We start from the raw sequence: 15,901 nt of genomic DNA, 5'->3' as shown, positions 1-15,901 counted from the left end.
ACTTCGGTAATCTGCTGGACGACTGCAGCAACCACGGTTGGTTATCGCGCCGCGGCCTCGGCACGCTTGCAGAAGTTTACTTTGACACTTTAAACTGACACAGTACTTCTGGGAACCATGACTCGTGCTAATTTGAAATCGAGTCGAAAAGCGCAGTTGCATTGTCTCACATATCCTGTGGGTTGATGGAATACGTTCTCTTCCATATTGATGGAAGAGAACATGGATAGCACAGCGGCTTAGAAGAAACCGAAATAAACGCCAAATGCCATGTTTTATATTATAAAGGACAATGTGTAAAGAGGATACGAAGGCTAAGGTTTGATGAGAAGAGAGGCCAGCCTACAACGACAAATCAGCACGTGCATGCTGAAACTACACGTTTCCCCGCTCAATTAATCCAAGCACCCGCCAAAATAATCTGGGCGCCAGTCAAATTAATCCCACCGGCAGTCAAGTTAATTTAAGTGCCAGCCATTTTAATTCAAGTACCACTGAAATTAATCCAGTTATCACCGAAGCTAATCCGCCCGCCAGCCGATTTAACCCAAACGTCAGCGAATATAACCTTTTCGGGGTTTACGCCGTACATGTAAGGCATCGCCTAACAGGCACCAAAATGTTTACGCCGTGCATGTACGTCATTGCCTGTATGTCAAAAACGCGCGCCTTTTTCGATCATTTCTCTTGCTTGGCATGTGCACGCTTCGATAATACGTGAAAATTTTTTTCATGCATCCATGTCTCTCCGTTTGTTTTTTTTTTCCTTCTAAGGCGGCGCACCGGCTTTCGCTTGCGCATCCGATCGTGAAGTGCGGCTGGTTTCGCGCACTTTTTTCGATAATTTCTCTTGCTTGGCATGTGCTACCAAACTTCGGGAATACGTGCAATTGTATTCATGCGCCGATGTCTCTCCGTTTTTTGGGTTTTTTTTTTCTTTCCAAAGCGGCGCGCGCGCAGTGCGGGTGGTTTCGGTTTCGTCCTTCGGGTGGTTATCGCTTGTCGCGCCCGCGAAGCTGACGACTGTGTGTTTCTAATCTCTCAAAGGGTGACCGCTTGTTACTCTCTTGTTTATTGCTCCCTGGGGCGCGATGACATGACATCTGTTTCTCTGCGGCGCTAAATTACACGAACGATGCCATGGTTGCTTTTCCTGTTTTCCTCGTTGGCGATAAGACGAAGGATTATTATAGCTTTTTCACTCGTTCTGCTTTCCGGACGGGCACACAACCATAAAGTTTTCTTCTGTGCGCTCACCCACGCCTACACTATAGAAGTGCGCGCCGGTTGCTCTGCTGCTAGTAAGTCGAGCGGCGATTCTTCCGATGTGGACTATTCCCCAAGTGCCGAATCAGAATCTGATTCATTGGATGTCAGTTCGTCAGACGAGGATTTAATTACGAGTTCACACTCGGATGATGATGAAGGAGCGACATCTCGACCATCAAACGCTGAAAAGTTTTTATTGTTTGAGCAAAAACATTTTTTACAGGAAAAGCACTCTGGTGTGCTTATTTTGGTATATCTGTGAGCTATGTTTAACGCTACGCAAAATTTTTATTTATAAAAAATCGTATAAGTGTGTTGTGTTAGGATTTTGCTTATGTTAGAGATAAACCATGTGTATGTAAAAATTATTTTTTTTTTCACTTTACGGTCACGCAAAAAAAATTGAGACAATTTGTTGCTGAAATAGAATCGTCTGAAGAATTTAATTCAGCAACAAAAATACACATTTTTGGAGTGCATTTCGCAAAAAAATTCGACCCTCAGAGGGTTAACCAAGCATGTCGTCGTTGACATGGACGACACGCTTGGAAAATATTTATTAATACGTAAAGTTAAAAAATACGCAATGGAGTCGGAGGGAATAATGTTATGCTGTTTATTTAGCATTCAAAGGAAATGCTGTTATTCAAAATAAGCAAGACGACAACCAGTGCGCCTGTTTCCGGCGAGGCATTTTCAAGCAGACGATGAGCAGACGTGCAGCGAAGTGTCTGGCGATGTGATCGTCACCTCGGCTCACCTCACCTCGTTTCGCGGCATACACACGTAAGCCTTGAAACGGGTGAAAATTGAAGCTGTTAATATTGGTGCTGTGGAAGAAGGCAACATTCGACAGCCTGAAAGACCACAGAAGACGCCTGATGAGAAGGGAAAGTACGCTTGCGTTTCGCCTGTGGATCTTTGCCGGATCATGGATGTTACAGACGCGGTGGTGGTTTAAGTGCTGGCCTGAAACACTGGGACTAAATTAAAATATACAGACCGTGCGTTATATTGCCGCAACTGACCGTGAAACAGCCAAGAAACGTGGCTTATCATCAAAAAAGTTTGGCCTAGACATGGGGGATACCCTGCAAAAAATTGTAAAGAAAATCCATTATTCACGCTGGAGCAAATCAGGACGTCTCTGAAGGACAAAATGTCTGATGTTGAAATCAGCACGTAGACAATTAATCGGCTTCTTGATGGCGATGGTTATAGAGTTAAGCTGATAACTCAGAGGCCAGTAGGCCGAAATCGCACCGACGTGAAATAGTAGCGGTGCGGATATGCGCAACGGCTTCAAAACGAGGGGACAACTGCAACGCGATATTACAGGGATGAGACAAACTTCACATTTTAGAAGTACGAACTGCTGGGCAAGATGGTGCACATTTTAGTGCTCACGCAGTTTTGGAAGAGCGAAACGATGTGCCCCAGCACAAAGGGAGCTCCACAAGAACAAAAAGAGCAAATATAATTTTATATAATTGTTATAGCTCGCATGTCGGCAGATTGGCTTCTACTATACATTATTTTAGACAACGTCCGCTCGGCTGTGTTTAACGACTTTCTGACAGAAGTGTTCGCAAAAGCTCGTCAACAGGAACCTGGAACAGATGCAGTGTTCTTGTTTGGCTAAACATCGGCACACAGCCCCGCTGTGCGCCGATGTGTCCTCGCAGCAAGCGAGGACACATTGAAGCGGCTCCGCCCTACAGGCCGTTCTTCACTCCAATAGACCGATCCCACTGGCCAGTTTCACGACGCTGCCGCGGTGCATGCTGGTACTTGTAGTCATGCGGCCGCTCCAGCCGCACGGAGTGTCTATGCGTCCCGTTTCCGAACGATTTTTGGTTTGCGTGGAGCCATCGTGCGACGGGAGGATTCATCTGCTGCGTCCCTGGGTGCTACAACCACAGCACAAGGGATAAATCCTTCGGATTCTATGTGCTTCCTAAAGAGCGAAAGCTTCGAGAGACATGGATCCAACGGATTAACAGGGCCGGACAGAGCGGCAGGTAAGACAGCTTTTTCGCGATGTAGCGCCGTGTCTCAGTAAATAGGTGTACCACGGTAGCTTCTTGTCTCGAATGTAAAACCATGTAGCTGAATACTCCAAAGAACATTATCTTTGCGCAATTTGCCAACGAATGCCCCTCTCTGCAATAGGTGAGCCGCCGCTCGTACAGTGGGTGTACGTACACGTACACGCCGGCCATTTTGTTGCTGCATTTTGTCCCTTTACAACGCAAGTTGCAAGCGTGCATGCATTAGTTGACGGTGTTCTCACTGACCAGGAGTTGGTAACAGTACTACTGTGCACGGTCGTTCACTTTTAGCTTGAACACGCGAGCGCATGGCCGTGCTCTTCGAAGTGTCAGTGCGTCAGTTGCAGCCGCGCATCGAAGCGCAGTGGCGGACGACGAGAAGCACCTGATACAGGCCCTTTGCGCCGACGCCAGATGCACAGACACTTCGAAGAGCACAGCCACGAGCTCGCGTGATCAAACTACGAGTGAACGACTCTGTACATCCCCCGCAGGGGCGTCTGCGCAAGCAGGCGTTTGGTGTGTAGCGACACCACGGACCCGAGCTAACGGGGGGGTTTCGACCCCCTCCCACGCCTCGCCGTGCGTGGCTTTGCCGTGTCCGGGGAAAAGGGGATCCTGGGGGTTGAGCCGACGCTGGGTGATTGGACCTTTAAGGCCCCCCAGCAGAGGCAACACACCCCTTTGGCCCCGGCTTCACGTAGACGGCACCCCTGGGCTGACCCACCCAGGGGAAATCGGCAGTCGCCTTTTCCTATCTCTTTCTCTCCCCACATCTTCGTCTTTCTCTGACTTTTTAATCTTTCCTGTCTTCTCCTCTCTTCAATTTACTTCCGTTTTTCTTGGCGGCGAGGGTTAACCTTGTGTATGTGCCCTCTCTTGGGCACATTATATTTGGTTATAGTAGCTGTGTACAGCTGGCGTAGACATACTTTATAGCAATATAAGTGGTGTCGCGTCCCCATGTTGGGCTCCATGGTGGGCGGCTGGCATGGCTGCCGAAACTATGCATAATCTATGGCCTCAACCTCATTTCCTCCACTGAATGATCGCCGTCTCACAAAGAGAGGGCGCACCGAAGAGACTTTCCATGCCTTGTTCAAACCCACAGAAAATTTTCTACGGTTCCACGTAATCCACTGCGAAACACTAGAAAAGAACGCAAGAACGATCTCTCCTTTTCTTGTATCGAAATGCCTCACCGACACACTCGGTCAAGGCTATAAGGCTACAAGAATGGCTAGTGGGGACCTTTTGCTAGAAGTTCAAAGTAAGACCCAGTATGAAAAACTTTCAAAACTTGCCTCTTTTGGAAGCACCCCTGTCTCTATTACACCACACCGATCCCTCAACAGTTCCCGAGGTGTAGTATCTGACCAAGACCTGTTGGACTTGACTGAGAGTGAGCTCCTTGAGGGCTGGAATGAACATCATGTAACGCACGTACAGCGAATTAAAATCAGACGTGACGACAAAGAAATCCCGACAAAACACCTGATTATAACATTTTCCACAAGCACCCTTCCAGAATATCTTGAAACAGGCTACCTGAAGCTTAAGGTCAGACCTTACATCCCAAACCCGCGGCGTTGCTTTAAGTGCCAGCGTTTCGGTCACGGCTCTCAGAGCTGCCGCGGCCGTCAAACCTGTGCCAAATGTAGTTCGCACGATCACCCTGCAGACGACTGTGTAGAAGTTCCCCGTTGTGCAAACTGCGAAGGTGGGCACGCAGCCTACTCTCGTAGTTGTCCCGCATGGAAAAAAGAAAAAGAAATAATAACACTGAAGGTAACGGAAAACATCTCCTTTAGGGAGGCGCGAAAACGCCTTTCTTTTCCACAGGGAACTTCATTCGCGGACGTGGCACGCAAGGGGGCAGTGTCACAAAGGTTCGCGGCGGCCGCACGTACCACGCACAGTGGACGGGCGGTAGCGCCAACTGCCCCCTCAGCGGAAGCAGCCCGTACTGCTCCGCAACCAAAGGGCATGCAGGCCTCCGGATCTGCAGGCCCAGGGCCTTCTGTTCAGGCAGAAAGCCCCAAAACACTGACACCCGTCCGCGTGAGCCGCGACCGGGCATCCAGCGCCTCTGCCGAGGTGATGGACACAACGGCAAGCCCAACGGCGTCTCAGGCGCCGAAGGAGCGGCGCGGCTCGTTGGAGCGCGCCAAAAAAGAAAAAGCCCGCATCACAGGGCCTGGAAAGGGCTCTGTGACCTAAGGTAATAGTTCTTTCAGTACACACAGCACTAACTTACACTCAAAATGGATACACAAATTATACAATGGAACGTCAGAGGTCTACTAAGAAACCTCGACGATATCCAAGAGCTGCTACATGAACACTCACCAAAAGTGCTGTGTGTGCAAGAAACACATTTAAAATCCAAAAACACGAATTTTCTACGCCAATATGTCATATTCCGAAAGGACCGGGATGATGCTGTGGCGTCATCTGGTGGCGTAGCCGTTATAGTTAACCAAGGAATTGCATGTACCCACTTACCACTCCAAACATCCCTTGAGGCAGTGGCTGTTCGAGCCGTCCTATTCAACAAACTGATCACGATCTGCTCACTTTACATACCCCCGCAGTGCCAGCTCCAAAAATATGAATTCGAGTCCTTAATAGACCAACTTCCAGAACCATTTCTGGTCCTTGGAGACTTGAATGCACACAACAGTCTATGGGGTGACTCTCGCTGCGATGCGCGAGGTCGTCTGATTGAACAGTTCCTTTTCTCTTCTGGCGCATGTCTCTTGAATAAAAAACAACCAACTTATTATTGCCTTGCAAACAGAACATACTCGTCCATAGATCTCAGCATAGCGTCTCCATCACTTCTGCCCCTAATTAAATGGAAAGTTATCAATAATCCTTACGGAAGTGACCACTTTCCAATACTTCTGAACACACCAATTACAAATGAATGTCCCCATCAGGTTCCAAAATGGCAGATTAAGAAGGCCGATTGGGAACAGTTTCGGAAAGTTACACTGTTAAGTTGGACGGACATGTCTTCCTTAAGCATAGACGCAGCTGTAGAATACTTTACATCATTTCTGATTGATGCCGCAGCCAAATGTATTCCACAATCAAGTGGATACTCTGGAAAACGACGAGTTCCATGGTGGAACAGTGATTGCAGAAATGCGCGTAAGAAACAAAACAAAGCATGGAATTTGCTTCGCGACTCCCCGACAGCGGAGAACCTTACAAATTTTAAGATTATCAAGTCTCAAGGCAGGAGAACGCGCCGACAGGCTAGAAGAGAGAGTTGGCAAAAATTTCTATCAGGCATCAATTCATACACACAAGAAGGAAAACTCTGGAACATGATTAGTAGGGTAGAAGGACGACAAACACACTCACTGCCTCTAGTAAACACACAAGGCGACAGCTTAGAAGACCAAGCAAACTTTCTAGGCGCACATTTCGAACAAGTGTCCAGCTCGTCTCACTATTCCGAGGCTTTCCAACGCTACAAGACAACTATAGAAAAACAGAAATTAGAGCGCAAATCCACAAAACACGATGCGTACAACAGAGCTTTCTCTTTAGCTGAGCTGCAGGCATCGCTAACCTGCTGCAGTAGTTCCGCGCCAGGCTCCGACCGTGTGGTATATGACATGCTAAAAAACCTACCTGCCAAAACGCAAAAAACCTTACTTTCCTTGTACAATGCCATCTGGTTTTCCGGCGAGATCCCCTCGTCTTGGAAAGAGGCGATCGTCGTTCCCATTCTTAAACAGGGCAAGGATCCATCCTCCGTTGCGAGTTACAGGCCCATCGCACTTACAAGCTGCCTGTGTAAACTTTTCGAAAAGATGATAAACCGCCGACTTATGCATTTCCTGGAAAGAAACAATCTACTTGACCCGTACCAGTGCGGATTTCGCGAGGGTAGATCCACCACCGACCACTTGTTACGTATCGAGGCACAAATCCGTGACGCATTCGCCCACAAGCAGTTCTTTCTTTCTGTGTTCCTCGATATGGAAAAGGCTTACGACACAACATGGCGCTTCGGAATACTAAGAGACCTGTCCCACCTTGGTGTACGTGGTAGAATGCTAGATATAATAGAGAGCTACCTGTCGGATCGTACGTTCCGTGTCCGAGTAGGAAATGTTCTATCAAGACCATTCCTTCAAGAAACCGGAGTGCCACAGGGTGGTGTACTTAGCTGTACACTCTTTATAATCAAAATGAATTCCTTGCGTCTTTGCATCCCACGGAATATGTTTTACTGCACATATGTCGATGATGTACAGATCGGCTTTAAATCGTGCAACCTCTCGATGTGTGAGCGGCAGGTCCAGCTAGGTTTAAACAAGATCTCTAGATGGGCAGACGAAAATGGCTTTACACTGAATGCACAAAAAAGTACTTGCGTCTTATTCTCCCGAAAGAGAGGCCTCCATCCCGATCCAGATATTGGCCTACATGGACAGCGTCTGTCGGTAGAAACGGAGCACAAGTTCCTAGGGCTTATCCTAGATACGAAACTCTCCTTTATAACACACATCAAGTACATAAAACACAAGTGCATAAAAACAATGAATGTTCTAAAAGTATTGTCACGCACTGCGTGGGGTAGTGACAAGAAATGTCTGATAAATTTGTATAAAAGCCTCATACGCACTCGCCTAGACTACGGGGCAATAATCTACCAGTCTGCGACACCAAGCGCCCTAAAAATGCTTGACCCTGTCCACCATCTAGGCATTCGGCTATCTACGGGCGCCTTTCGCACCAGCCCCGTGGAAAGCCTCTACGTCGAATCGAACGAGTGGTCGCTACACCTTCAGAGATCTTACCTATCTTTGTATATTTCCTGAAGGTGAACGCAAACAACGAACACCCCTCACACACTACAATCAATGACTTGTCTGCTTCTGAACTTTTTCACAACCGTCCTTCGATGAGACAGCCGTACTCACTTCGTGTGAGGAGCCTAGCTGAAGAAATGGGTGTGCCACTTCTCGAACACTGTCTAATGGCTCCCGCTGCCTATCTCCCGCCGTGGCAGTGGCAGCTTATAGATTGCGATGTTTCTTTCGTCGAAGTTAGCAAGCATGCGCCACTTGCACATATCCGTACACACTTCCTTGAATTACAATACAAGTACCCACACCCTGAGTTCTTTACAGATGCCTCAAAGTCTAACACTTCTGTGTCGTACGCAGCCGTTGGTCCATCCTTTTCCGATTCCGGTATTCTGCACCCTGATTCCAGTATCTTCACGGCAGAAGCCTACGCGATACTTGCGGCAGTTAAACACATAAAACAGTTAAAACTACAAAAGGCAGTGATATACACGGATTCATTAAGTGTAGTGAAAGCTTTAAAAACTATGACAAAACACACAAATCCGGTCCTTGTCTCGCTCTACTCTATTTTATGCACGATCTACTCACTTAAACAACACGTCGTAGTGTGCTGGGTGCCAGGGCACCGCGAGATACAAGGCAACGTGTTGGCGGATCAGCTAGCAGCATCCGCCCACGAACACAGTCCCAATACATCTGTAGCTATCCCTCCAATAGACTTAAAACCATTCCTCAAAAGAATGCTCAGGGCCTTTTGGCAGAGCACATGGGATAGGCACACACAAAATAAACTGCACGTTATCAAGCCGCAACTAGGTAACTGGCCCCCAGTATCAAAATCACGCCACACAGAAGTTACACTCTGCAGACTTAGGATTGGCCACACATACAGTACACATTCATACATTTTGTCCGGAGGCGATCCACCTGTATGTGACCATTGCGGCGACCCCCTCACTGTACTCCACACTTTACTGCAATGCAGGGAACTAGACGCTCTCAGAAAAAAGCATTTTTCATCTGTATACCTGCAGTACCCTCTTCATCCTGCTATGTTCATTGGCAGAGAACCCCTTTTTAAATATCAGTCCCTCTTTGAATTTTTAAAAAGTGTACATAATTTCAACGTTATTTTTCCAGGCGCTCCGTAGCGCGGCCTCATGATTGAGGCTGCTGCTGCGGTTTCCATCAAAGGAAGCACCTGCCTCCCGGCCTTTGGGACCAAAGGCCTTGAGGAGGCACTCGTGCTCTTATCCCGTTTTTCACTTGTAAATACCATGATCACTCGTCATTTATCCCACAACCATAGATCACACCACTTGTCACTGCCATAATTTTAGACTGTATACACATTTTTTACGCTTCTTTATAGCGCGAGATTTTAGGCCTCTTTACAGCCACAATACACCCTATCATCGTATCACTGTTCATCGCTAACACCACATAAAAGACATGGCGCTCTTTGGCCACCCATGGCCCTTGCGCCAAAAAACCCCACTAATCAATCAATCAATCGACTCTGTACATCGAGACGCTACTTTTTTTAATCGTGGCAAAATGCTGGTGGGACTCTTGGCAACGGCTTAGCCGGAACTCGTTGGGCCAAACGTCGGATGAGCTTTCACGGATCATCCTCGAGACAGGTGTCGGCAAAGCCTCGCCGCTACTTTCCAGGAATAGTTATCGGCCTCATGCCCGCGGCCGATTTCGCTGCACCTGTGCAGCTCAGTGGCTGCAACAGCTGTAGATTTTATGCGTTTGTGGCGCTGTCGAATAAAGCCGAAAAAAAGAAAACTCACTTGCACCGTTCTGATGGAATGTCATGTAAGCTAATCTAGAGAAAGCGATACTGTTGTCTCACAATGGAAGTATACAGCCTGGAAAGTACAGGCTGTAAGTGGAAATGTGGAAGGTACACTATTGCCATCCTGGCCATGTTCAGTGTGTCATAACATTAATGCTGGAACTCTCTCTACCTAGGTTCTCGAAGTTTACTCCAACCACAGGACACAGAGTTTGCAGTGCCCACTTCGAAGGAGGCAAAAAGACTTATATGAACCGTGTGCCCACAATATTCCCTTTGAGACAGCAAAAGGTGGAGAAGAGGCGACCGTTGAGAAGAACAAAGGTAATATAAGCGCAAGTAATACAGAGAAAAAGCATGTTATGCTTACATGTACATTTCTTTTTATGGCAGGGCTTTACATGGGCAACAGTTACATAAGGGTTGTGCTAGCGCATGAAAAAAGAAGCGATGATGCTTAGTAAACTTAAATTCAGGTGATGTATTATTAAAATATGTAGTATACAAATCCTCACCTGCAGCTGTAGCTGCGCTATTGTTGAAACAGCTGATCATTCCAAGTTTAAATGTGCTTTGACTAATCTGCTGTTATATAAACACAAGAAAGTGTCGCATTGTCTTTTTTTCCCCTTTTTTTAAGTTCATTTCCTGATTCCGCCAATCTTTTTTCCACAGTTTTCTTTTGTGGGAACGTGTTACTGCTTCTTGAGTGCGATTCCTCTTGTCCTTCCTTTTCCTTTCCTGTTTGCAGGGCTCTTTATATGCCTTGTATGCTATCTGGTTTATCCTTGCTTTTACTTGGCATTATTTGCGTTAATTTTTTATCTGTCTTGTTCTGTCTTTTTTTTTCATTTGTGAGCGTCTTTTATATTTGGAATAGCATGTACATTTAGTGCTGTTTATGTTCAATTTTTAATCTAATCAAAGCCAACTCCCCTCTGTATGGCCCTTGGGCCCTGAGGGTATCTTAAATAAATAAATAATACTGTAAGACTGAAACACGTGGCTTTCCTTTTTTATTTTCACCAACCAGCCTGAAGTTCCCGGGGGCTAAACTGCACCACCCGAACATGCGCAAGAGGTCTCTACCATTGCTAGCAGCGACAGTGATACTACTACTCAGCAAGAAACTCCTCTACACCAGGACCACTGATACAGCGGCCAACAGTACAGTTATGATGAGCTTATCAAAAAAGTTACTGAACAAAAGTACGTCATAACTGAACTCATGGAACAAGCTGAAGCAGCAAATGTGCAAGTGGCAGAACTCAACCACCAGCAGAAACGAAGTCAGGAGGACCATGCAGAAACAAAAAAGCTGTGTGACCGTCTTCAGCAGAAGAACAGGTGCTTAAGACTTGAGTTGTCAGCAATGCACAAAAAAGTTAGAAGTTGCAAGGCTGAAGCTGCGCTGAACATTGATAATACATATGAGGCTCTTGTAAAAGATGAGAAAAAGCTGCGCTATTACACCGGTTTCACATCCAGCGAGCGCTTAGACAATTTTTGGTCCCTTCTAGAACCAGATGCCAAAAGGCTACGGTTCTGGCAGATGAAGGAAACAGAAAGTGAGTACAGAAACTTCATCCCACCTTTGAAGACCCAGCTCATGCTGGTCCTGATGAGACTGCGGCTTGGTCTTGACGGCCTTGGCCTAGCATACAGGTATGCTGTGAACATTCAAAGCTCGAAATACTATTTTTACACCAATAGTTATTTCTACCTAGCAACTATGAGATTGATAGGAGCGACTCATGGAAATCTGTTTCCATGTCAATTCATTTACAAAGACATTCCATGCATAACGCCTTCTATGAATCTACTGTGTCGAGTAAAATAAGAACCCAGCCGGCCTTAAAGGAGTGTAGACACCAAGAACGGTCGATGACGATTTTCAAATCGCACGCCAAAACGCAGGCGTCCATGTTGTGACGTGTTCGATGAGTTATCACGTGGCCGTGACGTAGAGTACAGAAAGCGGTGAGGTTAGCACACTGACAAGCTGTCTGCTACATTTCACACATCTCCACCTTGCGGCACCAGTACCACCGAAACGCTCAGCTGAGTCTTCAGGCATCGATCCGACGTCGTCATCGCTATCCACATCAGACGAATCCGAGCATGAGTGTCCGCTTGGAAGCGAGGAAATACGAGTGTAGCCTCTGCGCCCTTGTAGTATTCATGGTCCGTCTTGTACGTAGTTTCATTCGGCACACTGTCTCCGATTAGCTTTCCATTTGGACATCTTGGTTTCGACTCATTATTGTAAAAATCAATCGCAAACCATAATAACCAAAACAAGCATGAGCTAGAGCTCACTCGAGCAGACGATAATGCGAGACGAGCCGATGGGCGGGTCTGCATGAAACAGTTTTTCGTGCGTAGGTCACGTCACGCCTTTTGCAACTCTAGCCCGACGTTTTGCTGATGGTTATCGCGACAAGTCTATCAAACCAGCTACGCTTCATTTCTAGATTTCAAAACGTAAATAAATTAGCTTTAACTCACTTGTTCTCTGTCAAAATTGGTCACAGCATTCCTTGCAAGCCCGCAAAGCTCAGTTTTGTGTCAGGTTACACTTCGTTTTTGGTGTCTACACTCCTTTAATGGTTCGCATCATTATGCGGGCCTGTCTTGTTTGCAGTGCACGGTCTGTTACGATAAACTCACATTTTTTTTTATATTCACATCTTGCACTCTCTGAACACTTCACGCAAAATGTGCAACTTTGTACCTGTTTTATCAAAGGCACTGCTTGAGTATATGCACCCACTCATCGTGTAGTAGCACCTCATTATACGGACACTTCGGTTCTTGAGTGAAGATGTTCAAAAAGTGAATTCCTTTTAATACCGAATCTGTTATCACAAAAAACGAAAGACACTTTGTGATGACAATCTACTGAGATGCATTGCGCTGTGTAGTGAAATCAAAATTACTGAAAGTGGATTATCCTGGCAGCTGTAAAGTAAACGCAATGGAAATTTTAATGGTGCAAGGGGGGGGGGTTGCATGGCCAATGAGTGCCGTGGGTAAAGCACTTGGTCTCCACAACGTGGTGTCATTGATCCTTAGTTAACTATTTCATCCCTGTAGATCCCAGCAAGCCATAAGACTCGTGATGGTGTCTCAAGGTGCCTCGCAGCTTCTCCAAATAACATTCTAGTGATTTCTTGTATATATCTGTGCCTATACTCTACTCTGAGGTGCTGAATGTAGCCCTGGAGCCGTATTCTCTAACTTTCCATATTCCATTTCTCTTCCATATGGCCTTCTGGCATTGGTCATCGTTGCCTCTCCGCTGTCACTGCCAGTATGCTAATGCCCCAGCGCCTGGCTGTCACAGCAGCGCCACCATTTTTTTCCGCTTTGGTGTGGTTCAGCTAAACGTGATGTCACGCTCTGAAACATTGAAGCAACACAGACCAATGCAATGTCGTTTTCCGTGGATGTCTGAAAGATGCGGCAACGACGACCCATGCCAGAGGGCCATATGGAACCGAAATGGAATACGGACTATGGAAACTTGGGGAATATGGCTCCTGAATGCATAAACTCCGTTGAACTTTTCTTGCAAACGGCAAATGTATGGCACACCGTTGAAGGCACCATTGTTACTCGTTACCATGGAAGTAAAAAATGAAAGTCATTACCAAGCACTGCGCGCATTCTCTCTGCCACGATTTAGTGTTCTGCACTCAAAAAGGGAAAGGGAATGTCATATCAAAGCGAGTCTAAATATTGCCGTCATCATCCATACTCGGGGGACATGGATTCTAGTATAGCCTTAATGCATTTTCACCCTGTGCATTGCCAAAACAGCAAGGTTCTATTCTGTGCAAGCGCAAATGCACTGAAAGGGTAAAGTATCCTGAGAAATCTTTCATATTATGGTTCTTTCACTGTCATGGGGTTCGCATCGTGCACACTTGATGTACGGGGTCATACTACGCCAAATGTGCCAGACGTTGCGTTCGAAAAAATTAAATGAAACTTGTCTCAATGTGCATAATCAAAGCCTAAAAAATATTTTTGCCAAAAAAAGGTATTTGTAAGGTGAGCGTAGTTTGAACATTTTGAAAAGTAGAGAAACCAGGCACTGCTAAATAATTAATAACCAATCCATATGTTTAGAAAACAGTCGTCCGCCACGGTGGCTACGGTGTTCGGCCGCTGACATGAAGGACGCGGGTTCAATCCCGGCCGCGGCGGTAGCATTTCGATGGAGGCGAAATGCTGAGGCCCGTGTACTGTGCGATGTCAGTGCACGTTAAAGAACCCCAGGTGGCCTAAATTTCCGGAGTCCTCCACTAAGGCGTGCCTCATAATCAGAAAGTGGTTTTGGCACGTAAAACCCCATAATTAAATTAATTATTAATTAGAAAACAGTCCACAAATATTCGCACAAATTCCGACTTACGATATAATTTTGATAATCCAGATTTCTACGGCATAAACATTTTAAAGATTTACAGATTGTGCAAATGTATAATTCTTTTCATGTAAAATATACCAACTTTCACTTGGAAATTTGAAAGCCGTTTTGCTGTGATGTGCTGTGCAGTGATGCCATGCAGCAAATACTCAAGTTCAGAGGAAATTTAGCTAGTTTAGCCTTGCTTCAACCGGCACTCCACTTATACCTCAAAACTAGGTGCTTCTGTTAGCGATTATGTGCATGGAATGCAGCATGCTATTTACTCGCATGGTCTTTGAAAGCTGTGCACATGGTGCGCAGTACTTTCATTACAGTGACTGCTTATGGTACTGAATTTTTTTAAGCATGTTGTGCCATGAAATCTTGACAACTTCAACAGTAGCTTTCTCTGTTCACTTATGATCTTGTTCTAGCAGCAGCAATTTACTGATGTGCATACTTTGCAAATTTATGTTTCACTAACAGGTTTGGTGTCTCTAAAACAACAGTTTCAAGGATCTGGGCAACATGGCTGGATTTTTTGGACAACAGGCTTTGTCAGGTATGTCAACACCAGTCGTCTTTTCTTTATAGTGCCTTTTCTGTCTCTTCGATGCCCTTGATGAACTGCAACATCCATTGGGGGGCCTGGCAGCTTTGTAATAAAAGGGGTACTATATATTTATGTAGAGAATGCAAAAAGCTGCTTTTAATCCTAATTTCAGGTCCCAACTTGGATGCCGCCGCAACTGTGTGACAAGTACAGGCCAAAAGGCTTCATTGATAAGGGCTATACTACTGTTGATGGCATTCTTGGTTGTACAGAAATTTTCATTGAAACCCCTTCGTCATTCCGGGCGCAGAGTGAGACATATTCCTCTTACCAAAACCACAATACCGCGAAAGGATTAGTTGTGTGCAGCCCAAATGGCTTTGTCATGTTTGTGTCTGACCTTGCTCCCGGAAGACTGTCCGACAAGGCCCTGACAAAGGCTTGCGGCGTACTGGAAAAATTCTCGCCAGGGCGAAGTGTGATGGCCGACAGGGGATTTACTATTGAAGAAGAGTGCAAGCAGCATTCACTGCGCTTGAAGATTCCGCCGTTCCTGGGAGGACGGCCTCAACTGCCCGAAGCGGATGAGACTGACACAAGACTCATTGCAAGTGTGCGAATACACGTGGAGAGGGTCATCCGGAAGATCAAGACTTACAAAATACTGTCCCACGTGTTCCTAAACAGCATGTCAGGACAACTTAACAAAGTGTGGCACATTTGTGCACTCTTGACCAACTTTGTGGGTGAACCATTGTTGAGAGAAGAATGAAATCTCAATGTTTGCAGTTGTCTATGGATATTTTCCTCATAGTGCTCCTGTACAATAGAACCTGGTTAAACCGTACCTGATGGGGACACAAAGAAAGTACGTGCTAAGTGGCACTATGGCTTAGCCGCAAGTAAGAAATGTGCGCTTACCTCGGCACATTGCAGTTACGTCCTTTCTCTATGGTAGGAGTGCAAGCCAGCAAC

General features: G+C 46.2%; 1 protein-coding gene across 1 annotated transcript in view; it reads left to right on the top strand.

Annotated features, from left to right (window-relative positions):
- The window catches only part of LOC125757424 (uncharacterized), a 37,522-nt gene extending 21,824 nt beyond the window's left edge, over positions 1-15,698 (top strand). The window contains exons 2-6 of the mRNA XM_049413015.1: positions 3,192-3,290; positions 10,133-10,280; positions 11,392-11,621; positions 14,860-14,935; positions 15,099-15,698. Of these exons, the coding sequence (XP_049268972.1) occupies positions 3,192-3,290; positions 10,133-10,280; positions 11,392-11,621; positions 14,860-14,935; positions 15,099-15,698 (1,153 nt within the window). The remainder of the gene's footprint in view (positions 1-3,191; positions 3,291-10,132; positions 10,281-11,391; positions 11,622-14,859; positions 14,936-15,098) is intronic.
- The last annotated feature ends 203 nt before the right edge of the window (positions 15,699-15,901 follow it).

The sequence above is a fragment of the Rhipicephalus sanguineus genome, chromosome 2 (assembly GCF_013339695.2).
Source record: "Rhipicephalus sanguineus isolate Rsan-2018 chromosome 2, BIME_Rsan_1.4, whole genome shotgun sequence".
Taxonomy (NCBI): domain Eukaryota; kingdom Metazoa; phylum Arthropoda; class Arachnida; order Ixodida; family Ixodidae; genus Rhipicephalus; species Rhipicephalus sanguineus.
This window is presented reverse-complemented; position numbering and strand designations above follow the sequence as displayed.